The sequence below is a fragment of the Phodopus roborovskii genome, unplaced genomic scaffold (assembly GCF_943737965.1).
Source record: "Phodopus roborovskii unplaced genomic scaffold, PHOROB, whole genome shotgun sequence".
NCBI classification, from domain to species: Eukaryota; Metazoa; Chordata; class Mammalia; order Rodentia; family Cricetidae; genus Phodopus; species Phodopus roborovskii.
The window spans coordinates 606,693-634,011 of record NW_026125948.1 but is presented as its reverse complement, the minus strand read 5'-3'; the positions used below and the strand labels follow the sequence as shown (position 1 = coordinate 634,011).

Sequence of the window (27,319 nt, the reverse complement as noted above, 5' to 3'; positions counted from 1 at the left end):
TGTTAGAGCCCAGCATTATAAATATTGAATAAAATGGAATAATGCTATTATTTTGAGAGGGCATCATTCTTGGGATAGCCTTTCATCTTTAGAGACACTGTAAGTTTAAAAGTATTACATTCTTCTGGGAACAGAATATACAATGTGTTATGATCAGCCACTGTTGGTCTTTTATTTAGTTATCTGAAAGTATTTTTCTAACTTCTAGTTGATGGTTATTATTTATATATATTTATAGGATAGATTTTGACATTTTAATACATGTGTGTAATGTGTCATGATCATATTGGAGTAATTGAAATATAAATCATTCCAAACCCATCAATTTTTTTTGTGCTATGGACTTTAAAAATTATCTCCATTAGCTATTATGAAATACACAATTAATTGCCATTAATTACTCTTTTACTTTGCTGTTGAACATTAGAAATGATTCATCATATTATATGCTAGTTGAACTTACTATTTTTGAATTATTTATAAGTAATAATAATTCATGTGCTGATTCTAGCATTCATTTTCCTTACTTCTTTTTCCTTTCAAATGAGCTTGGGAGTTCAAAATATACTATTGTAGAAGAGTTGAGTTTCAGACAAATAACCAATTCCATATAGATTAACATTCAAATATGTGAAATAGACATCTGAGCCATCAATATGAAGGATGCTTATGAGGAGTTGGTTTTTCCTCCCACTGTTGGCCTTGTCCCGCTGTAGAGCCAGCCACAATTAACACATTGAGATTCTGTATTTGATATAATGCTGTTGGCCAGGTACTAGTTTCTTATCGGTTAGCTCTGTCTTAAGTATTAGTCCATTTCTCTTAATCTATGTATTTCCAGATGGTCTCATCTTACCGCAGAGCCGGCTGGTGTCCTGCTCTCTCCAGACTCTCCATCTTTACTACTCCTTACTACTTCTTCTTTACTCCTTGTATCCTAGTCCTGCCTGTCTTGCTTTCCTATTAGCCAACAGTGCTTTATTCATTAACCAGTATGAGAACCATATTTACAGAATGACATCTCCCATCATCTTCTCTTTTCTGTCTAAAATAAAAAGAAGGGTTTTAACCTTAACAAAGCAAAATATATAACACAACAGTTATCAAGTAAGAATCACAGTTAATAATATTTAGTCCATTAACATTTAGCAAGATTAAAAGAAACTATTCTGTTATCTATCCTATATTTTTGAATCTAAATTCCTATATGTAAATTATCTTTAAGCCTAACTAAGGAAAAATATAACCATAACTATCTGTCTTCAACTCCTCCAAAGACCACAGAAGGATAATATATAAACTCTAGAAATGACAGAGTCAACTCACTGCCTGGTCAGTCACCCGAAGTTCTTCTGTAATCTTCCATCTTCAGTCCATAGGCCATAGTGTGTCGGGCAGACTCTTTAGCAAAGCATGAAAGTTTAAACTGTCTTCTTGTATTGGCAGTTTGTCAGTCATTTTTCTCTGTGTCCTGCAGACTGTCTGGCAGACTCTTCCATGAAGCAGGAACACTGTAGCAATGCCCATCTTGAATCAGCAGTCACTTCTCTGTGGGTCCTGCATGACCGGTTTATACAGCATAAAGTCAAACATTCCAGACAAGAGCAGTATATTGCCCAAATGGCTAGTCTTGCCATATTGGAAGTGAACTCCATAACAATTTTCTTCAATGCCCATCTTCCTTTTTGATGCAAGTAGTGTTGCCAGGTGCATTTATGTCTCACTGTCATGAAAAACCCTAAATCATTTTAAATGCCATATTCTGTAGGTCTTTGAAAGGTTTTAAGAATGCCTATCCATCTCAAATACATCTCTGTGTATCTTGAAAACCTAACTTAACTCTAAGCTTTGACTATCTTAAGTAATTATCTATAATCTGTACTACATTAAACATTACATTTCTAAATGAGCTATATAGACACAATAGCTAAACAAAAGGAGAAATACACATCACAAAATTGACGTTAAATTGTCTCGATAAATCAAAATCCAATCCAACACAAAGTAATCATATCTATACCATAATCACCTTTTTCCTTTAAAAAGAATTGGCTGTGATCATTAACCATTTATAACCAAGCCCACTTAAATGAAAACAAACATTTGTAAACAATATTTGGGAATTTGGGTGTCGTTCTTTCCAAACTGCTTCCTGCTGATAGGGGGCGCTGTTATGGGACTCCTAAGAAGATGAAGAAATCCTTTCTGTAGTGTGCAAGCTGTTTTGAATGTAGGATCACCTGGTACTCTGTTTCAGGGGGTCTGGAAGCAATCCACAGCTTTTCATTTTCTGTGGAAACAAAAATAGAAATCCTTTTCCCCAGTAACTTCTCCTTGAACTTAAATTTTGAAGTCAAAGCATTTTTAAAATATATAAATTGAATTAATTCAGCAGCATTTGTTTTAACAGTTGTTGTTATTTCCTCAGCAGAGAAAAAATTTAAAGACAACAAAATAGCGTGTAGTATCCACAGTTTCTCTGTTCTTTCCATCTTTACGTGGCTTTTATTACTCTGTTTATTTTACTTTTTATTTTTTTCATTTTTTGAGGCAGGGTTTCTCGGTGAAACTTTTATCTGTCCTAGCATTCACAATGCATACCAGGTTTACTTTGCAAATCAGAGATCTGCTTGCCTCTGTCTCCTGAGTGCTAGGATTAAAGGCGTGTGCCACCACACTCAGCTGTTCTGTCTTTTTATTATTTTTTAAACCACATTATCCCTTTACTTTTTCTCTCTCAAGCGTATGTATATTTTAGAACACACTGTATACCTTTAGCTTTTTCTTAATGTGAATCTGTCTTTACTGTAAATCTTTATCTTTGTCTGGCTATGAGTCTTTATATGTTAAACAACAGCATTGCTAAAATGAAAGTCATAGCTGTGTTAGCCGCAGTCTATCCAAGATGGCAGGACTATTTTACCGCCAGCACTGAGAGCTGTGGTTACCGCCTTGGTCGCTGCATCCAGCAGCATGTTGCTTAGAGATGTGGTCACTGCCATTGCCGGCTCTGATACACACCAATGAATTGTTAGCAGAGTTTCTTAAAAGCCTTGCGTTTTTTTTTTTTTTTTTTCCACTTATGCTGAGTCAGGAAACCTCCCTTAAAGGAGCAGCCCAAATATCTGCTTGTCTCCCACAAATCAGAGTCCAAACGAGAAAAATGCTGCTACCAAGAAACTTTACTTGTCTGTATTCTTTTGTTTGTAAAAACCTTTTTTAAGCTTTTGTTAAATTTTAAGGGAAGTTCTTATTAGCCATGTGGATGTCATATGTACGGAGTATGTTTTTCCACCCGCTGCTGGTTTGGTTCCGCCGCCGTGCCATGCCAGCCCCATATAACACACAGAGACATTATATTAGATATAAAGCTGTAGGCCTGTTACTAGTTTCTTATCATCTAGCTCTGTCTTATGTATTAGCCCATTTTTGTTAATCTATGTATTTCCATGTGGCCTCATCTTACTGGAGATCCAGCTGGCTTAACTTACTGGAGAGCCAGCTGGCGTCCTGCTCTCTCCAGACTTTTCATCTTGACTCCTCTTTACTACTTTCTCTTTCCTCCTTGTCTCCTAGTCCTGCCTCTCTTGCTTTCCTATTGGCCAACAGTGCTTTATTCATTAACCAGTATGAGAAACCTATTTACATAATGATACCTCTCATCAGATGCTAGTTAAGTATGAATTACCAAACAGTTCTCTAGAAATTGAAGAAACATGTTACTTGCATGATGTGAGGGTATAAGCATGTTGCTGGGATTTTCAGTTTGTCAGTTGACAATAGATTTGAAATCACATGTAATTATTCAATTGTGTTAGATATGAAATAACATGAACTTATTCAGTTGTTATTTTTAAAACCATCAAACAATTATTTTTAAAATAATCATACAATTGTTATTTTTAAAACAATTGAATGAATGAATACTTTTATTTTTGGGAGTTAATTTATCCAATGATGGTTTTTTTATGTCAGCCTTGTGTATATAATCTGGAGTCACCTTTTAAAGTGAATTTCATCTTATTTGCTCATCTTTTCATTTTTTATCAATCATAGAGCTTTCATATTTCATTATTGAACTTTTGCTCAGAGGTTGGTCTTGTAAAACAAAACAGAAGTCATTCAATTTATTGAAAATTCAGCATAAATAATTCAAATAAGTTGAAACACAAAGAGATAATGAAGTAAAAAAAGTAGTGGAAAGTGATGAAATATGACAGTCTGAAACATTCTGGCTGAGTAGCGTCTTCTATATTGTCAAGTAAGCACTATTATTCCCAAATTAAAAGCAAGTGTTACATTTTCCCCAGATATTTCTCAATACTTTAATACCAAATTGAGAATCAATTAATATTTACTACACATTTTGAAGTTAAGTTTAAGTGTCTATATCTAGTTAAGTCTCTGTTGTTTGTAGTAAGATTTTTTTTACTCTGAAGAAATGCTGTACTAACTAGTACATAGAAAGGAAAATAGGTTTTCGTGTATGTTCTATTTTTTATGGGGATGGTAGATGGGATAAACAGGTCTTTTAATGAGTGTCCTGCTAAATGTTTCACATACTGTGAGTAGAATACGGTGCAACAGAATGAGTATTTGCAGGTATCTACTATTTTTGTTGTTTGAAGTTTTCCTTTCTTTCATGATGGAAAACAAAGTGTAATCAAAACAAAGATACCTTACTATTTTTATTTTTCATCTGTATATAGTCATTGGTGTATTTAAGGTATAATTTACATAGTGAAATGAAAAAGACACCCAGAAAAATGCTATAAACTAATTGTTTCAGGGTGAGTACTGAGGACTGACTGAACATTATACACTGACCTATATTGCCAGACTTCATTTTCTAACCCATGCTGACTTTGAGTTTGGGATCTTTCAGCTTCAACCTTCAGAGTAACATGTCATTTTGGTGTGGTGCAGCACATTTGGCTTAATTAGTAATTTTTACGTTAGTTGTTTGTAATGAACTTGAGTAGGAGGAAGGAAGCACCTGTAAAGTACCAGAATGCTAGATTTGAGTGATCTGAGTGTTTTGTTTTTTGTTATTTAACTTTGTTGCCAACTTTGTATTTATCATCTGGGAAATGGAGTTACTTTCTTGATCTTATTGTGATCAGTAAAGCTACACTATTCGGTGTCTCATTTGTACCACTTTATTTGTAAATGAACATAAATTTATTCCCATTTAGCCTGCTTCCCATGTCCCCTCCTTCCGTCCCTCCCCTCCCTCCCTTTCTCCCTCCTTCCCCTTCTTCTTTTCTATCTTTCCTTCTAAAAGATTATACTTTATTTTGTCTTTTAACTATATAAGATTAGGGGAAAAGTAGCTATTACACTTGATATAGTGTTATGAACCTATAATCCCACTATTGAGAGTGCCTAAACAGGGCTATTGTGAGTTGGAGAGTTGCACTGGTTGCATTTATGAGTTCTAGGCCAACCTGACATCTTGTTACATAAAACAAAGTATAGACATGTAGCTCAGTGGTAGACTACTTATCAGCCATGTTCAAGTCTCTGTGTTTGATCTCCACAGTACACACAAGCAATTGTCATTAGTTTTTTGACAAAGGCTAATGAAATTGCAGCATTCATAACATTATAGTCCTTTATAAGATGTCTGTATTTTGAGAGACTTATTACATAAAAATGTATATCTTCTATTAATTACTGTACTTTTCATTGTTTTCTGAAAATAAAAAACAGGCCAGGTTAGTCATTCTAAAGGATAATATCTATTTCATGTACTTCATTCATATCTAATCTTTTAATAATTCTGTACATCATGTGCTAGCTATTATTTTTGTTTACACATATTCATTGTACATAGATGGCTCATTTCATTGGAAGAAAAATAAAGATTATGTTTAGTTTAATAATTGACAATATCCACTTAAGGTTTCTGTTTTGCATAATTTTTTTAATGATTTTCAATATTTTATATTTAAGATTGTTCTTGAAAAGTTTCATTTACATCAAATGTATTAGGAAATGTGTATTTGTCAAAGATTTTAAAATTTCTCAAGTTATCTAATGTGTATAGTTGTGACTATATATAGTAAATAATGGTATATTCTAGATTTTGTACTGTTTTCACCATAGGAGAAAAATGATGAGGATAAGAGAAAAGTATATGTTGTTATTTCACAGCTATATGAATAAGTCTTGTGCTTATTATAAATATATACAGTTTTCACTACTGAAAAAACAATGAATTAAAAGTATACTTAACTATATAGGTGCAAAACTTTCTATCTTTTAAATCATGCTCTCAGTAAACAACATTTTCATTTGCTGAATTTGATCAACAAAGAGAATCAAAATAAATTTTTCTTTTCCATCATATGTGTAATATCCTGTGCTAAAAATATATGAAAACATTAAGTTTGTTTGATCTTTATCTACATCGCAATCACCATGTATAATGAGATGTTAATTACATGTTTTTCACATTGTACCTGGCAGGTGAGAAGAAAGGTTGCATTTTGTACTCATCAAAGAGCAATTGTCCTTCAGCTTTCCTTACCCTTCTTTTCTTATACAAAAGGAAAATTCATTTACCACTGGTTACTTCCCAACGGAATCAGATAGCATAATATAAAAATTGGGTTAGTAAAAGGGTGTACAAGCCTGTGTTTTGTGCTGATGCCTTTGTTTTCCTTATTGCATTCAAGGACCTATTTTATTTCTAACAGATAAACTCTGTCAACACTTTTTCATTTTTAGGATTTGCAGATTAGGAATGTGAGTTCTTGCAATAAATTCATTTTAACAAAATTCACTGGAACTAACAGAAATTGGATGCCCTGTGGAGTACATGATAGAATTTGAGCTATATTACTTAGCCTTGGAAAATAAACCAATACATTTTTTCCTGTTGAAGTTAAAATTTTAGTGTAAATTGGAATGGTTATATCACTAAGACATCAGATTTAGTAAGTTTTCTAACATAATTATAATCACAATTGCAAACATACCAAGATGTAAAATATGATTGGCTTTGGCTTGAATATGTGAAATATTCTTTATTCTTGCTTTTTCTCTATTTACTATAGATTGAGGAGTCTATTTTCATTTTCATTCACACTTTAAATAATTTACCCCATTATTGGTACAGGATACAACTTTGTATTATAATTTATTACTTTTACAGGCAGATGTGGAGGAAAATAATCTTCACTGCCTAGTCTGTTGATATTTAAAATAGATATAGTTAAAGCTATTTCTTAGAGTATCTCCAAAGTAATTTAGGCAGACTAAGAAAATGATTTTAATAAATAGGATACTGTTCTCTGAGTGGAAATTTAAAGTTAATTTTGTTGTTTAAGAAAATTGTTCATGCAACTTGATGTATTGCAGTATTTTGTTATAACAGTATGGAAGAGAAATTTGTTTTTATATGATATGATCAACCTGAAAATGTGAACATTTTCTCCTTTTGAAAGTGTGTGAATCACATTGGATATAGCAGATCTTGCCCGTGAGACTGATGGAGAGAATAAATGCAGTCAGAGAGAACGATTGGATGTCTTCTTTGGGAATTCCTACGGAAATTGTAATCTATCACAGCATTCAAGAAAAACCTCTGAGAGGCAAAGCTGGAAAATTGACACATTCAACCTTTTTGTGAATCAGGTGAAAAAAAGAAGTCAGCAAGTGTCATGCTTCAAAGCTTATGCACAAATGCCTAGAAATGGCAGAAATGCATCAATAGGTATATTATAATTGGTCAGAGATATTTCATACATTTATCTATAAAAGTGAATAATTTCAAGTTATTCAAATGCTTAGTTCTAATGTAATTACTTTCACATAGGCAAAATGAATGTCTTCATTTCATTTAAATTCAGTGAAAGCACATGCACATTGCTATTGTATTTTTTTTTATTTTAACATCTTTTTGATGGATGTATATATTGAAAGGGACAATTATAAATTAATTTAGATAAACATCCTTTAATGATGGGAAAACCATGAAATTTACTTTCACTACTGTTTGGAGATACTGATCATTGAAGTAAATATACAATAAATTTTTGTTAGGTTATACAGTGATCTTATTTGTTTACATGGATCTCCTTCTCTTAATCCAAATACATATAACCTAGATTTACTTACAATTGCATTGATTACAATTGCATCAGGAACATTCGTATTACAATGTGATGGTTTTGTGTAAAAATTAGAAAGACAGCATTTACAATATTGTTCTAAGTAAGTCTCTTAAACTACTTGAACTAATTGTTTTATGTGTTATAATTTTTAACCATTTTCTGATTCCCCAAGAAACCTTGAAGTATCAGTCATTTTATTTGTTGTTCGAAGTATCAATCATTTTATTTGTTGTTCCAGTGATTTGGACTGTAGTATCAGATTCCACATGGGATTATAGCATCGTTAGAAAGAAATCAAATCTTTTGCACAGAACACATAACCCTCTCTACTAGCCTTTAGCACTGTACAAACAGTGATAAAGGGATGACATGATTAATATTGGACTCCTTCACATGAGACCAATTGCTTTTTACAACTTAAGGGATTTAGTGTAGAACTTTCTATTTTTTGCTCTAACTCCGTTGAAAAGCTGCTATAAATCTAGAGAATATAATGAAATTGAACATGTGATTACTGTGTCCTTTTATATTTTGCATGTGTATAATGACTCACTTCTCCACCAAATATTAAGGTTATATTTGCTAGGAATGTAATAAAGTAATCCTGAACATAAATATCTTATTCTGGATAAAACATTGAAGTTTTATGAAACTTAAAGATTGTTCTGTATATAGATCTGAATTAGTACAAAATTTAAATTCTATTTTTAGTAGAATAAATACATTAATAGAGAGGGTTTTTTTTTTTCATTTTGTTTTGCCTGGTGTACTAGATGTGGGAGACTCTTGCTTCCTCTTAGACTTAGTGTTAAGTGTATTCTTTTATACTTCCATTCAATGTAAAGTTTTTTTTTTCTTTTGATCATTGATTATGTTGATTAGTGTAAGTGAACCATTCCCATTTTAAGCTTTAATATTTTACTGTTAAAATTAATATTTTATTAGTTTTAACAATTTATACATTGTTTTACATTAACTCCAACTTCTTCCAGATCAACTTTCCTCCCCATGCACACCCAACTATATTTGAGCTGCGTATATAATCATGGGTGTGTGGTCATCTATTGGAGCACAGTCCACATACTAGAAAATATACACTTAAACAAGAAATAACTGTCCTTTTCCAGTCATGTATCAATTATCAATAGCATCTGGGTTAGGGGTGGAACTTCATAATCCCATCCCCTTCTCCATGGTGTGAATTTGACGATGATTAGTTTTACAGTTCCTGTGGATACTGTCACAGCTGCTGTGTGTTCATATGTGTAGCTGCTTTACTGTGTATAGAAAACACTCTTTGATTGTAATTATCAACTGCTTCTGGCTCTTACACTTTCCAGCTCCTCTTTGGAAATTATGAGCCTTGGGAAGAAATAGTAATATAGATGAGCTCACCAAAATCTCTTATTCTCTGCCCCTTGATGAGCTATACTTGTACAAGTTAATCATCTACTGTGAAAAGAAACAAATACTGATATTTGAGATATGTATTTATGTGTATAATATTATCACTTAGGATTGGTTTAATACTAAGTCCATTAAGCAGAGTAATAGAAGTAGGTTCTTGGCTGATTGAGTTTTTTTTTTTTTTTGGGTCAATTATGTAAACTATCATATCATCTGCAAATAGTGAAAGTTTGATTTCTTCCTTTCCAATTTATATCCTCTTGATCTCCTTTTGTTGTGTTATTGCTCTAGCTAGAACTTCAAGTACAATATTGAAGAGATACAGAAAGAGTGGATAACCTTGTCTTGTTCCTGATTTTAGAGGAATCACATTGAGATTCTCCTCATTTAGTTTGTTGCTGGCTGTTGGTTTACTGCATATTGTTTTTATTATGCTTAGGTTTGTTCCTGTTATCCTTGATATCTCCATGACCTTTATCATGAAGGAGTATTGGATTTTCTCAAAGGCTTTTTCAGCATCTAGTGAAATGATCATGTGGTTTTCTTTTTCAGTTTGTTTATATGGTGAATAACACTGATAAATATTCGTATGTTGAACCATCCCTGCATCCTGGGATGAAGCCACCATGGTGGATGATTTGTCTTATGTTTTCTTGGATTTGATTTGCCAGTATTTTATTGAGTTTTTTTGCATCAATGTTCATGAGGGATATTGGACTCAGGTTTTCTTTCTTATTTGTGTGGCTTAGATACTAATGTAATTGTATCCTTGCTAAATGTGTTTGGCAATGACTCTTCTGCTTCTATTGTGAGGAACAATTTGAGGAATATTGGCATTAACTCTTCATTAAATTTCTGGTAGAATTCTGCACTGAAGCCATCTGTCTTGTTTGTTTGTTTGTTTATTGTTGGGAGACTTTTGATGCCTGCTTCTATTTAGTTAGGGATTATAGGTCTGTTTAAGTTGCTTATCTGCTCTTTTAATTTTGGTAAGTGATACCTATCCAGAAATTTGTTCATTTCCTCAGTGTTCCTTGTTATGTCCCCCTTTTGATTTCTGATTTTGCTAATTTGGATGTTTTCTCTCTGCTTTTTGTATAGTTTAGATAAGCATTTGTCTATCTTTTGATTTTCTTGAAGAACCAACTCTTTGTTACATTGATTCTTTATATTGTTTACTTTGTTCCTACTTTATTGATTTCAGCTGTCAAATTGATTTATTTCTGGCATCTACTCCCCTCGGGGGAGTTTGGTTCTTTTTGTTCTAGAGCTTTCAGTTGAGCTGTTAATTCAGCTGTACTGTGACTATCCTCCATTGTCTTCATATAGGCACTTGCTGCAATGAATTTTCCTCTTAGTACTGCTTTCAAAGTGTCCTATAAGTTTAGGTATGATGTGTCTTCATTCTCCTTGGTTTCTAGGAAATCGTTAATTTCTTTATGTTTGATTGCTTTTTCTTGGCTTTCCTTGTTTTCTTTAAGAGATAAGTTCATTTCTTGCATTTTTAGTTTGTCTTTTTATATATTCTAATTATTGTTTTTTTTCTTCCATTTTTAAAGGGATTTTCTCATATCTTTGAGTGCCTGTCATTTTAATGAAGTTGTTTATTAGGTCATTCTCTTCTGTTTCAACTGTTTTGGTGTGTTCAGTTCTTGTTGGTGTGGAGTATCTAGATTCTGTTGATTTCATATTGATCTTTCTCTTGTTGAATGTGTTCTTGTGCTGTAGTCTTCCCATCCCTTCTTCCAGTGGATGCAGGTGTTATCCCTATCTCTCTCTAGTCTCCTCTCCAGGTGGGGTATAGGTGGGTCAGGACTTTGATGTCAATAACTCTGGATGATCCAACTTCAGCATACTCATCCCAGGCATAGGACTCAGCAGGGCCAAGGATGAGGGGATGGCAGTCAGACTCTGGATGATCCTGCATGCCAGGGCAGGGCCACTGAAGTTGATGGCATAGATGGGTGTCAAGATGTGGAGCTGACTCAGAAAGTTCCAAGAAAAAGATGGGGGGGTTGTTGGATCTGAGCTGACCCCAGATTCACCTTGAGCAGAGGCAGGGGGACCAAGGGTCAGGTGAGGGCCGACTCTGGATGGTCCCACGTGGAAGGGCTCAGCCACAATGCACAGAGCTGATCTAGGATGTTCCAAGAGAGTATGGGGGTATTGGACCACAGCTTGCCAAACACTCAACCCAGACAGAGGTCGCAGCATGACTAAGGATGTATGGAATGGTTTCTTAACTGTCTAATAAACTTTGGAAATGGGGTTTAAATGTTAACTTCTTCTGTAGCATACCACTGTATATTACCTACTGCCACTTTTAAAAACATACTTTTAGAGTAATGTCTCAGTGCTACCACCTCCTGGGAGCCAATATCAGGAGAATGTTAGTGAGTTTAAGACTAGCTTGATCTATACAGTGAACTCTAGGACAGCTAGGGCAAACTAGAGAGACTTTGTCTCAAAAAACAAAACTACTCCCCAAACAACAATAAGCAAATAAACAAAAAGAAAGGAAATGAAAACCTATTTCCTGGCTCCTTTTTCATCTCTAATTCCACCTTCTTGTTTAGTGGCTGATTAAACGTCCTGCATGAGTTTGTGTTGTCTGTATTTGGTTCTACTGTGTCCTTTGAGAAGTTTTCACAAGCAGTACCTTGGCTGTGTGTCATGCTGCTTGTAAAGAGACCTCTTCATTTGAATGTCTCCTATGTGTAAACAACACAAAATAATAATAAAAAAACCCTCCAATCTCTTTAACATATTCTTTCCTTTTCTCTATTCTGTTTTATTTCTCCTTTTATTGCTGATAGAATTCCTTACCTGAATTTTGAGTGAAAATTTCTGTTAGACTCTGCATCTCCTTCTTTAGCAGCACTTCATTGATGCTTATGACACTCAGGAAATTAAAAATCAATAACATGAATTGTAAAGCATCCTACATATACTTATGAACTAGACGTGAGCAGTGAAGACATTTAAATCATGTGTATAGATATAAACTCAATGTAATTGTAGTGATCCTGAATTTTTTGGTGAGATTTTGGTACAAATGTTACCTAAATTTTATTTAAAAATGCGTGCTGGTCCTGTTTAGTGGTATTTTGTAAGTTATGATACACTCATGTAAATTGTGATTCAGGAAAAATGAAAGAAAAATATCTGTTTCCAGATGGTTTTGCAAGTTAAAATGACTATTCTTCATTGTTATTCTTTTATCAGTATTATTCTTTACATTTCTGTCTCCCACTATTTATCATCCACACTGAATCAGAAATTGTTATATTCTAGTTGAGGTAGGATGGAAACATTTATGTCTTAAAGTGTAATAATACCTAAGTAAAATTTTAAATGTAATCATCACCTGTATTCTTGTGATTCTACATGTCCCAATTGATACTTTTTAAGAGTTGCAATTTATATACTTTGTAAAACTTGTCAACTTTGTGTTATTCATCTGGATTGCTATCTTGGTTCTGTGTACTCTGGTAGTGAGAACGTTTGTAGTTGGGAAGGTGTGTACAACAGTATACAGTTCCAAAAGTGTTCCTCTATTTCTTAACAAACCTTTCTTATCCCAATGGCTGTGAAGTTGACCAAGCAGTAATATCACTTTTAATCACATTAAAACATCCTTTGCTGCCATCTCAACAACTCTAGGAGGTAATCCCATGGTTCTTGAGTGGAGCTCCACAATTTGAATTATTACCACATTCACAATCGTGTTGATTCTGCTGGTCTGAGGTACATATTTATAGCAACACTTATTTCTGGAGTTATAGAAAAGAAAGGGCCAAACCAACAACAACAACAAAAATCTCTGGTCAGCTATGTAAACAAGCTAACATTTTGTTTTAATTAAGCTAAACAAATTTCATTCTGTCTTTTTTGTCTTTATGTAATTTTGATGGATATGTGTTCCTGCCTAATACAATGAATGCACAGAGTGATTGTAGCTAGAGGCTACACAGTGCTTAAAGTAAGATAGAAATGGTGTTGGTAAGAAAAAAAGGGACAGGGGAATACTCAACGAGTTCATGAGAATCATCAAGGTATATCATGATTAGTTGATCCCCCTATCAGTAAACTACTCTTGGGGTCCACTTCTATGTTAAGAACCTGAAATATTCTCATTAGGCAGCTTCTTCCCATTGGCCAGATGATTCTCCAGGTGATCTTGCCCTCTCACCCTTATGTTTCATGATGGTATATTTTATTTGAATAAAAATACTTTTCACTGAATGAATCAAAAATGCTCTTTTAACAGTTCATTTTGACGTCTTTGATATGTGGGTGGCTGATTTCAAATGAACAAATATAAATCATTTTCTTCTATCAGATAATTTCCTAGATGAAAAACGGAGCAATCCTAATAATTTTGATACTACTGGGTATGAAGGATATATGAGTAATATTTAAAATTTCAAAAACTGTTATGAAGTGTTAAATTTGAAGAAATTACTGATTTCCTTTTCTTCGCAAATGTCAAGGAAGATACTGAAAGCTGTATATATAGATTTGTTTAGAGCATCTTAAACTTATTGTTCTATGATGATTTTTGAAGATTTGTCTGTGATAGATGAAATACAGCATACTATACTTAGAACTGATGTCTCTATCTTTCTGCCACTATCCCACTGATTATTTAGAGTCTTTACAGTGAATATTTCATTGTAGTGGGTGATTATGTGCCTCAATTGAATGGTAGTTCATTGCCAGTTATCATTACAATGCCACGTTGATTTCTTCTTTCCATTATTAAATCCAAACCCACATTACTTTAAAATGAGCTTCCCTAACATAGTGTGGATATGACTTGTTCTGAATCTCAGATATTGAAAATTGTAATTTCTTCAAGAATCTGATTGCTCTCACTAGTAATCTGATAGAACTATAGATTCTTAACTATGCTGATATATTATTCCTCTTAGATGTGAGATGGACAGTCAGTGTTTTAAGTTACTTATGATTGTTGTGGTAATATACCATGATGAAGGCAACTTAAAGAAGAACAAATTTACTGGGGAGCTTACAGTTTCAAAAGGATAGAATCCATACTCATCATGCCAGGGATTATGGTGACAATCTACCAGGTGTGGTGCTGAGTAGTAGCTGAGAGCTTACAACTTGATCTAGAACATGAAGTAGAGAGAGTTATCTGGGAATGTTATGAGCTTTTTAAACCTCAAAGCTCACTATGACAGTCCTCACCCAACAAGCCATATCTCCTTATTCTTCTCAAACTTCTGCCAATTAAGGATCAAAGCATTCAAATATATGAGCCTATGGGGACAATTCTCATTAACCTCCAGACAAAATTTAAAAATTATTAAATGTAAATATGTACATGGCTTGAATATATGGGGTATCACAATAGTACATATACTGCAGTGGTACAGTGCTTGGCAAGCATGAATGAAACCTAGTATTTCCTCTCCAGTGTTGTAAGATTTGTGTGTGGATGTAGACCGTAGCAATTTTAATGATTATTTTTATAAGCATCTGTATTTATATTTTGTTTTGTGAAATCATTTGGCAATTAAGATTGCCTATTCTTTGTGGTTACATAAGATACTAAATTAAAATTAGTAAATATTTATTTTTTGCAAATATGTCACCTATTGTATGTAAGTTACTCTAATGGGACAATGAATAGTAGAGAAATGACTAAGGAATTACACTGTCTTTAGCAAATTTAGAATCCAAATGACTGTAAGTTATGTGATAAAACAATGTCATACATCAAGAGATAAGATTTTATGTAAGTGTTCTAAAGAAGAACCCATATTAAGTTGAAGATTTCCAGGGACTGGAGAGATTGTTAATGGTTTAAAAAGGTCATTTGAGACTTGGAGGCTTTGACATATAATATTGTTGTTTCATTCTTGGAAGATAAATAAGTTAACAAAGAAGTTTAGAGAGAACTCCAGTAATGATCTAATGATCATTTGTCTGAATATTTGGCCATTGTGGTACAAAGTGTCAGTGTGGAAAGGTAGATGAAGACTTGAAGAAAATGTCAGGCCGAGAGATTGAGGTAATCCAAGTGGATTTTAGGACTGAGGAATGTGGGTAAATGTTATCAGACAGATATTTTAAATGTAAAATGAACAAAAGAAAAACAAAACAAGAAAAACCCAGAACAACAACAAAAACAAAGCTACACAGAACCCCACTTGGTTTCTCCAGCCATAAGATAAAGGTAACTAGGAGCAAATTACCTTTTAATGTAAACAATAAAAAGGAAAGAGGGTCATTTAGAGGAAGCATTATAGAAGAAGAAGAAGAAGAAGAAGCATTTATGTTTGGATAAGTAAAGGCCTAGTATTCTAACACAACTGGGTTTTAATCTTGTGTTATTTTCTCTGCCCCACTAACCCATTTTGTCCTACAGATAATCTGTTTTCTGATTTTTGTGCTCATATAATCTTGTTTATCTTCAGTTTTCTGTTTCTGTAGAATCTTTCAAAGATCTTTCCCTGGCTACATATTATATAAAAGCATCCTGGCATTTTAATTGTTTACCTATGTTTATTTTACTTCATAGCAACAAATCACTGATTTTACTTCATAGCTACAAATCACTGATGTTTGTATAATCAGTTACTTATTTATTATCTTTCTATTTGTAGGTAGTAGACTCCATGAGGATAAGGGCTTAGATATGTTGCTCATTATGTCTATATTACATACATACTTGGTACTATAAATGCTCAACAGCTGTTTACGAAATGAGCAGAACAAATGAAAAGGTGAAAGACAATGGCAGGTCAAAAAATTAAGCCAGTATTTCAAGTTTGAGGAAATCAAAGGCCAATAGTGTTACTAAGAGATTACTGAAGGGTGGAGGAAGGGTTGATCTGAGGGAGTGGAAATAATGGAAGATAAATTTGTCTCATATATTCTGGCTTAAGTGTGTGAACCTATATTGTAAGGAAACCATGTAGAGAGGTCTGAGGTTTAGATGATAATATCAGGGTCATTCTCAGCATCAAGCCTTTTATCAGAGGATAAATAAAAGGTAGATAATAATAGTAAGGCAGGATTATCATATTGTAAAACAAAATTTTAATAACCAATTGTTAAATTCATGAAGTGACTTATATATCCTTTTTCATTCTTAGCTGGGTTAACAACTTTGGCCATGAAGGACTTGGACTTTTACTGGATGTGCTGGAAAAGCTTCTGGACAAAAAACAGTAAGAATAACTTTTATAAACATTTACACATGAGAAAAATTTGAGCACAATGTAATATTTTTTTCTTACTGACTTAGGCAAGAAAATATTGACAAGAAGAATCAATACAAACTCATTCAGTGCCTGAAAGCATTTATGAATAATAAGGTAAATGGTGTTTACTTATCCTTCTGTTGCAAAACGAGAGAGCTTGCTCGACAGTATGAAAGTAAAAAAGAGATAAAACGGTGGGTACTATTCAAGTTTTAATAATATGTTTATGATGTAAATCATCATGAATTTTCTATCAGTTGTAAACGTGTATTTTGCTACATACAATATTTACTGTCATATTTTGCAATTATGCCAACAATATTAGTTTAGGTCTCAGATCTGATACATTTTTCCTATAGTGATATAATGAAGTCTAATTTATTTGGAAAGATTTATTTATTATGTATGCATATTGCCAGATGAGTTGATGTGCAGCACATGCGTACAAGGTGCCCATTCAGGACAGAGGGAATCAGATCCCCTATTATTCCAGCTACAGGCTTGAGCTGCCTAATGTGGTTGCTGAGAATCAAACTTGGATTCTCTCTATGAGGAGTAGGTACTCTTAACTACTGAAGCATCTCTTAAACCCTAATAGTATGGAAATTTACATGTTATAAATTGAATATCATTTTCATACAGAGAAATAAGTTGTATTTTATTGAAAAGAAAAATGCAAGGGTAGGGATTTGGTTCATCTGGTTAGATAAGAGTTTCATTTCAATATCAGTGATTTAACATGTGTAAAAGCAATCTGTGGAAGACTGCTTGCATTTTTGTATACATAGAATATTGTTTGTATACATAGAATATTGTTTGTATACATAGAATATTGTTTGTGTTATACAATATTGTGGCGACCTACAGATAAAATAACGTTGACTAATTTCCTTAATCACATTAATTATATTTAGTTGATATTAATAATCTCAAAATACTTACTAGAAATAAGTAATTATAGCAATAACCAGGAACTTGCTAAATGTGAGCTATAGCTATTAATTATCAATGCAGTAATACTGTATATTTAAGTAATATACAAACACTTTCTTTGGTATATACAATTATACATCATTTTCTGTATCATATGCCCATGTTAAATCATCAAATAGAATTGTTGGTACAAGCAGTACATGGTTGCTAATGAACTCTTTCATCTCGTATACCTTTACTGCTTTTTCTGTAAGTTCATTATATCTTTACATTTAATTTTGGATGTGTATAATGCATCAGTACATGCATGGGAAGGCCAGAGTACAAATTAAGGGAGTCATCTCTCTCCTTTTACTGTGTTTGTCCCAGGGATCAAACTTTGGTTTTCAGACATTTTATCAAGCACCTTATCCCATGAGCTATCTTGCTCACCATCTGTAAGTTTCTTGTCAAAACACTCCTATCAGTACTGGTCGAGAATTTCTCTTCTGCTGAGCCTTTAGATACAACACATTATGGGATCAAATGCCTAACAACAATACACTTATTTAACTACTGCTTTCTCCATAGCTCAAGAAAGATCTCTTTCTGTGACTGAGAAAATTGTAACATAGAAAGAGAGGTTAGTGCTGGAAATCAGAGATGCAGATCACATTTCTAGTCTTAAGCAGACAGGGCCTTTGAAAAATAACTTAGCCTCTGGCTAATCAGTCTCCTCCTCTGTAAATTCAGCTATAGGAGCTTTTGTTCTACATCTTTATTGATTCATGTTGTCAAATATCATAGTTTTATAGGATAACAACTAATTATCATTAAAATACTGACTAAAGAATGTTACATTAGTTATTAGGATTTCCTATACAGCCCTTTTTCCTTAGTATAGACTCAGATATGGAAAGACTCTCTTTTTTAGGTGTTTGGCAGTTTTGAGGAACATGATTTCATTTAAATTATTCTAAATTAAGTGGGAGTTTTTGTGAAGCTATTTTTATGATTTGGATATATTTCCTTGCCACAAGAATAAATGAGTCTTTTAAATTATAGGCATGTGAAACTACACAAAACAGACATTCTGAATAGAAAGCACACAGTGATATATTCATTTTAAGTTGTACTATATTTTACAAATTATGGAAGGTAAATTTCATCTTAAATGATGTAAATGGCCCTTGATGTTGAGGTTACTTATATCAGAAACTCATAAAAATTGCATGTTCCCTTATTTATTAAAGCTTACAGTAAATTCATATTTAAGAAGTTTAGCCTGTCCCCCTTTTCTCTTAGAATTTAAATTAAGAACCTTAATGCTGTTCATATGTTTGATACTTAGCCAAATGTTCTCTTGTAATGTTTCCCAATGAAATGTAATGTTGCCATGGAACTAACTTGAAATGCATTGAGAAAACAGAAGTATACTTTGTGAGAAAACAGAAGTATACTTTGTGAGACATAGGTGAAAATAGTAGCATCTTAACACATTAATTTGTGATTTGAAAATCTACCTATTGACATTTGTATGGCATGTGCATTTACAATTGTGTTCATGCCTAGAAAACAAGCAAGACTGATTTTTTTTTTTTTTTTTTTTTTTTTTTTGCCTTTTTGACCGTGCTATGTCTCTGAGTCTATGTTGTATGTTACAAACTAAGAGAAATAATTTAAAAGGACAATGGAATAGGGAAAGTACATATGACATTTTTATTACTTTAACTAGTATAGAGGATACTTGAAGCACTTCAACATTTTCCTCTCTCATGTTTACTTTAAATTTCAAAGCAAATATATTGGAAAACTTAACCACAAATTCAACACAGTTTCAAGAACATCAAGACATTAAGGAATAGCTTTAGAAAAAAATGTAGGTTGTGTATGTTCTGTATGTTCTTGTTTGTTAGAGAAATATCAGTTCTGTAAGAAGTATGGTTTTTCCGCCTGCCACCTGGACTTGTCCCGCTGCCGCGCCAGCCCCAAATAATGCACAGAGACTCTGTATTTGATACAATGTTATTGGCCAGGTGCTAGTTTCTTATTGGCTAGCTCTGTTTTAATTATTAACCCATTTCCATGTATTTTCATGTGGTCTTCTTACCGGGGAAAGGGACCAGCATCTCGTCTCCCTAGTCTCTCCATCTTGGCTCCTCCTTCCTACTTCCTATTTCCTCCTTGTCTACTAGTCCCTCTTATCTTCCTTTCCTATTGGCCAACAGTGCTTTATTCATTAACCAGTATGAGAAACATATACAGAATGACATCTCCCATCACCTCCTCTTTTCTGTATAAATAAAAAAGGGTTTTAACCTTAACAAAGCAAAATATATCATATAACAGCTATCAAATAAGAATCACAGTTAACACTATTTAGTCCATTAACATTTAGCAAGATTTGAAGAAAATATTCCATCATCTATCCTGTCTTTGTGAGTCTAAAGTCTATGTGTAACTTATCTTTAATCCTAACTAAGGAAAACTAACTATAATATAATAATAATAATATATAAACTCTAGAAATGACAGAGACATCTCACTGCCTGGTCATCTGAAGTTCTTTTGTAATCTTCCATCTTTAGCCCATAGGCCATATGGGCATAAAGAGTCTGGCAGACTCTTTAGCAAAGCAGAAAACTTTAAACTGTCTTCTTGTATTGGCAGTTTGTCAGTCATTTTTCACTGTGTCCTGTAGACTGTCTGGCAAACTCTTTCATGAAGCAGGAACTCTGTATCAATGTCCATCTTGAATCAGCAATCACTTTTCTGTGGGTCCTGCATGTCCAGTTTATATAGCACAAAGTCAGACAGTCCAGACTAGAGCAGTATCTTGTCCACATGGTTAGTCTTGCCGTATTGGAGGCAAACTCCATAACGCGTTTCTTCAATGTCCATCTTCCTTTCTGATGCAGGTGGTGTTGTCAGGAGCAATTGTGCCTCATTGTCAATAAAAACCCTAAACCATTTTAAATGCCATATTCTGTAGGTCTTTGAAAGGTTTGAAGAATTTCTATCTATCTCAAATACATCTCTGCTTATCTAGAAAACCTAACATTATAAGTTTTGACTATTAATGGTAACTATCGATAAGCTGTACTAAATTATACATTACATTTCTAAATGAGCTATATAAACACAACACCTAAACAACAGGAGAAATATACGTATCATAAAATTGACCTTAAATTGTATCAATAAATGAAAATCCATTCCAAAACAAAGTATTCACATCTATATCACGGTTCCCATATTTCTTAGAAATATTTTCAAAAATTTATTGAGGAATAATGGAAATCATTTTTATTCATGCCCCTAAATTTCTAAAATATAGTCATTTCAAATAAAATAAAAAGTGAATAATTGCATTTGAGGAGAATTTACATAATTAGATACCTAACGACACTGGGAAGTTGGTTTTGTTTTGTTTTGTTTTGTTTTTTAAAAACTTTCTTTATTTTGGGTTTATTTTGAATAAAAATTATGTTGCATAGACATTTCCAATTATTTTTGTTTTTAGTTTGGACTGCAAAGGATTCTAGGAGATGAGAGGAGTCTTTTATTGTTGGCAAGAGCAATTGACCCCAAGCAGCCCAACATTATGACTGAAATAGTAAAAATACTGTCTGCTATTTGCATTGTTGGAGAAGAGAACATGTAAGTATTGACATGTTCTATTTATTGTGTTGAAAAATGGCATGGCAGAAATTAATGGTTTTCTTTTTCTTTTTGATAACTTGCATAAAATTCTAGTTCTTAGAATATTTTTGGTTGATAGCCTTATTTTGTTTGTATTGTACTTTTTTGGTTATTATATAATCCAGATTTGTTAAAGATTAATTTCAAATGAATAAATGGATTTTTGTCTTACTGAAGATAACATTAGTTAATTGGAAATGTGTTTAGAACATTGTTTTACAGGATACTCCCCCTACCTTCCCCCCCCAGAACACACACATGTACATGTGTTCCAGGCATCTTTAATTAAGTCAAGTATATCCTTTGTACCACTGTATCCTTGTAGTTTACTTTATCTTGAACGGTAACTTAATATGAAATGACTTACCCAATATAAAGAAAGAATAGTGGATATTTGTAGGTAAACGTTTAGAACAGAAACAAAAACAGCTCATAAAGAAAACATCAGCGTGTGAAGTAATAGATAAGTTAATTAGCTCCAGTTATGTGTTCCATAGCTGGGATATTTTAAAATCATTGTGTTATATATTACAAATATTTGGAAGTGTCTATTAAATGTATTGTGATGTGAAAATTTCAATGGTCTATGTAAATATCAAATGTTTAGAACAAAATAGAGAATGAGCTATGTTCATCTTATGAAATATTTCTCATTTCTATTTTCTCTTGTTTTTGTCTGCAGTCTAGACAAACTTTTAGGAGCCATCACTGCTGCAGCAGAAAGAAATAACAGAGAACGATTTTCACCAATTGTGGAAGGATTGGAAAACCATGAAGCCTTACAACTCCAGGTGGGGTCCTTTTATCATAAATCACTTGAGGTATATTTTGAATATCTGTGTTATAACAACTCCTCTTTAGCTGGAATTTCTGAAATTTAATGTAAATATACAATTATTTGTGTTATTCATAGTTTTCTTCATTTAATTTATTTAAAATTAAGAAAATTGCTTCTCCATTGTTACTAATATGGCATGCATTACAATAATCATTGGGAATTTGAAGCTTTAGCAATAATATGGGTCAAAGGGCAAAGAGTTCAGTCAGTACTATTTGACCCATTTAATAAAGCTATAGGCTCTTGTAGAAATACAATACAATAATCAGGTACGGTGTCATAGTGTCGTAGTCTTAACTGAGTCTGGAGGGTTACAAGGTTCTCACTGGCCTGGGTTACAATTAACCAAAAATAATTACAAAAGAGAGAATTCAGTGTATTTCTCTTTGTGACTGTTAAACAATCAGAAATCTGATTTACCAATGCAGAAGGGATTGAATTGTATCCCCTGTGTTAAGGACCCCGTGAAAACTCTGTAGACCCAGACTAAACATGCTTAATTCTAAAAAGACAAAATCCTTTGCTTTTAGTGATTTCAGGAAATGCCTCACTTTATTAAAGGATACCTTGGTCTTGACTGATTAGATGTCATGTTTATTGCTTGTATTTAGAGACAAGAGATGCTGACTGGCACATTTTATTTTGCGAATATGATTTGATTTAATTCTTGTAACAAATCAGCTTCCCAAGTATTATCGTTTTATCTAACAGGTGGCTAGGCAGAATGAGATCGCTTCTCTTGAATAAGTGGACATGGTATGGAAGAGTCAGAATTTGATATCAAAGTGTTCTTTGTTTTAGATAGTGTACATACTATTTGATACTCCATGAAATATCTTCTAAAAATTTATATCATTACTCAAAGAGACTTTGCTACTGTATTTAAATTTTCAGGTTATTTTTAGTGAGTATACATTTGAAAATTTTGTATTTGATGTGAAACAAACATAATTGCTTGTTCTTTTTTATTGTTTTATGAAGTATTGACATCTTTTCTGTTACAGTTGGAAATTGTGTTCAACAGATGGATTGGGCTCTCTAAAGAAGTGTTGTGAAACTGTACATAATGTTTCTTCAGAAATGTAAAGATCTTTGAAATGTGTTCTGCCTCAAATATATATATACATATATATATATATGTATATATATATATAATAGATATAACGTTGTTGGTCACTTGTTTTTTATCGACTAACTCTGTTTTAAGTATTAACGCATTTCTATTAATGTAAGTATTTCCATGTGGTCTCATGATACCGGAGAGTGGGCCCTGACCTCTGTTCTCTCCAGTCTATACATGCTGACTCCTCCTCACTACTTCCTCAAATCCTCCTTGTCTCCTAGTCCTGCCTATCTTGCTTTCCTATTGGCCAACAGTGCTTTATTCATTAACATGCATGAGAAACATATTGGTAAACTTTTATTGTGTTCTCTTATGCATTGGCTTTTTAAAATTGAGAATTTCCCCTTAGTATTTTACTTACACAGTTCTTCATATTATTAGTTTTAGTCTCAAATAAACTTTAACTTTCTAGGGAAAGCCTGAAATGTGCATTTTCAGATGTTTTCTCCAATGTTTTGTCCTTGTTGCTGTGTTGGCTGTGCATGCTTGACTAGATGGCTTTCTCTGCCAGACATGCATTACTTTCAATGTTTAATAGGACTCAAGTATTTTATTTAGTTTCAAAGTTTTCATTGCATTTGGAACAGTTTGCCATATATGGGACAAGTATATCTGCATAGTTAAAACTATTTAGATGATAATTCAGCCATAGTTCTATGTTATCTTAAGTTTGTTGATCAGGGAACTGAGTTGCATGGAGGCTACATGATCAGTCCTCTAAGAATCACAAAGCTGTTAAGGCTTAGAATGATGGTTTGAACTTAAACTTCTTGGTATATACATCCAAAATTATATTGTAATGTCCATTATAGTAACAATTCCATAAAAAGTACGTCATTGTAGAGTAGTATGCTCCAGTCAGTGAAACAGAACTGACATTCTGTGTTCTTCATGGCGCTGTACAGATTAAAATGACTAAGTAGCAATTGTTTAACAAGTAGCATATGGAAAAATTGTAGACATCTTGCTAAATATTCAAAAAATATTGAATACTGATTATGGATGCAAGCATATGCAAGCTACATTTTGAAACTTCCTATTTTAATGAGCTACAAAGTTTAGTAGTTTATTATATACAGAGCTAGTACTCTCCCAAGAATTGTGAAGTGGGTTTATTAGGCGTTTTTAATGTAAATGAGAAAATATCATGAAAAAGTTATAAAATACGTTCAGAATACTGAAATTAAAACAAAAGCCAAAATATGTTGTTTAAAAAATATAATTTGTGTTGTATTTTAACAGAATCACTTTTCAATTTTGGTGGTGTCCTGAGATCTCTTATTATAATGTCATTAAGTAATTCCGTTATAATACTCTACTAATTATATTTTAAACTAACAATTTATTATAGATGATTTCTAGCTCTGCTATGATAGGATTTTCATGACTTTCAGTAGTTTCAGGAACAGATCAGGGATAAATCACATCAATATATTTATTCTCTTCTTTGCCTTACATTCAGCTTAGTCACACTGTTCAGTGTGCTGCACTGTATTACCTGTAGTTTTACACTCGCTAGCCTCTCATCTGCCTTTTTGTCTTGTCACACTTATCTCTAACAGAATAATCTATAATTATTTCCTCTATTTTCTAAATTTCCTTTCTCAACTTAGCTTTCTCTTACAGTACTAAAAAGAAGTCTGTAATGGAGCCCTAATTTCAAAGCCAAAGATTTCTTCCAAATGGTGGCTTTGTCACCACTGATCAACATGTCCTCCTTGACAATTTTACTTCCCTTGCTTGTCTGGGCACCTCTCTTTCTGGGTTGTCTCTGACTACCCCTTTTTATTCTTTGTTTTTTAATGCATTTTTGCTCTTCTATTTTTGCAGGAACTCCCCCCCTTTTTTTCACTTGTTTTTTTCCTAATTATATTCTTACATGGATCTGCTTATATATTGATATATGTGTACACAACAGCAAGCGTGTGTGCTCATACATATTCATGTATATTTTTTTGATGCATGTTTTCTGTTCTTTCCCAACTTTAATATATAACTGTGTTCTAGCAAGTCTCCTCTTACATGGGAGGGTCATGTTTCCCTACCTATTAAAATTCATGTCTTTTGTACCTAGCAAGGTTTATTATTGGACTCACAGAAGTAACAAATTAAAAATATCACATATGAGTGCTATATCACATAACATTTCAAATAATTTGCATATGCTGTCTCATATAAATTATACATCAAATCTGATAATTATAGAAGTAGTATCTCTTGAAGTGATACTTGAAATTGGCCTCAAAAAATAAGAATTTCACTGATATTATGTTTTCTGATAAGGAGGCAGTATTATATTAGAATTGAGACAAGAATGGCTTATAGTGTGTAAGAATGGAGGCACCCACTATCTGCCAATTATTTTAGAAGTGAAAATAGAAGTTCATACACGCATATACTTGAACTTTATTTCTATGCAGTAATACAGGAAAAATCAAAGTAAATTTGCCATTAGTAATCTTTCAATAGGTAGAGAATGTAACCCTAATATCCAGTGAATGCACATTTTCCCAGGATACAATTAGGCAAAATGCTTCCATGTGTTTTCATGATTTCAGGAGTTGGGGAGAGAATTAATAATGAAATTTAGGTAAAAATAATCACATTGACCCTTCATTGAAATTATGAAATCTATCAAACCCGTTTTGTGAGAAAGAAAACTTGTTGGTCTTTAATTAAACCTTAACTTTGTTTTCTTGTGTTATCATATTGAGACTGAGCATCTCATTTCTATTCATGGCAGACTAAGGGCACAACTTTGAAGGTTTGGAGAGGGATTTTCCTAGACCCATATTTTAAGAACTTGAAGATGTGACCACACACAGCATGGCAGGAAAGGAGAGCTAAGTAGAAGTTTAGTAAGCTACTGAAACTAAGGTAATTGCCAGTGAGCTAAGTCCCAAACATATATATATATATCTACCACACACACACACACACACACACAGAGAGAGAGAGAGAGAGAGAGAGAGAGAGAGAGAGAGAGAGAGAGAGAGAGAGAGAGAGAAGTATACTACTGTGTAGACAAATTTGGACAATAGTGTTGCATTTTCATTGTAACAAGAAAAGTTCTGGCTTCAAGTATACCTTCACTTTTCAATCTGTTTCAAAGATGAGTAATTTTGTTTATTATTACAATTGTAGGAAAGTGTGATTGTCAGTGTATGAAAAGGAGCAGACTAAACGATATTGCATTGTCTTTCTAGCACTATTTGACTTTATTGATCAGGACTTTATAATGCCCTCTCTTTCACTTCCATGATACTAATCTCTCTCCTTTTATTTCTTGTATTTCTGTTTTACTTAAAGATTTTTATGTGTATGTACAGCCCTTATTTATCCTGAGTCCAAAAGCTCATTTTAAATTTTCAAATTTGGTTTTAAAAATAATAAATCCAATTGATTGGGTTCATAATGAAATTTTTGTATATACTTTACTTTTAGCCATTCTTTTCTGATACTCTATGCTTTCTCCATGCTTCTGTCTTATATTGATTTCCTTCTTCTTCCCTTAGTACCTCCAGTTTCATTTTCATGTCAAAAATATTCACCAACCTTCCTCTTAGGATATCTTTTTAAAAACTTAATTTATAAACAATCATTTTATGTATCAATACCCCAGTCCTTCTCCCCACGTACTTCCATGCCCCACACCAGACCTCCAGCCCACCCCCTACACACTTCCCAAGAATATTGAGGTCTTCCATGGGTAATCATCAAAGTTTGTCACATACTTTGGTGGAGGGCTGGAGTTCTCCATGTAGCTGCAGAAATGGTATGCCTGCATAGGCAATGGGTTCTCAAAGAACATTTATACACTAGGAATAAATACAGGTTCCACTGTAAGAGGTCCCATAGACTGCCCAGGGCTCCTAACTCGTAGCCACATTCAGAGGGCTTGGTTTGTTCCAATTTTAAAACTGGGTTCTATGTACTCTTACTAGGTCAGGTCAGCTATTTCTGTTGTCTCTACCATGGTCTT

At 33.2% G+C, this 27,319-nt stretch overlaps 1 protein-coding gene across 1 annotated transcript in view; it reads left to right on the top strand.

The window, feature by feature from the left end:
* Diaph2 (diaphanous related formin 2) overlaps positions 1-27,319 on the top strand; it is a gene marked incomplete at its 5' end in the record, with an annotated part of 564,399 nt that overhangs the window by 17,881 nt on the left and 519,199 nt on the right. The window contains 4 exons of the mRNA XM_051179135.1: positions 16,655-16,729; positions 16,807-16,876; positions 21,198-21,334; positions 22,059-22,167. Coding sequence (XP_051035092.1) covers positions 16,655-16,729; positions 16,807-16,876; positions 21,198-21,334; positions 22,059-22,167 — 391 coding nt within the window. The remainder of the gene's footprint in view (positions 1-16,654; positions 16,730-16,806; positions 16,877-21,197; positions 21,335-22,058; positions 22,168-27,319) is intronic.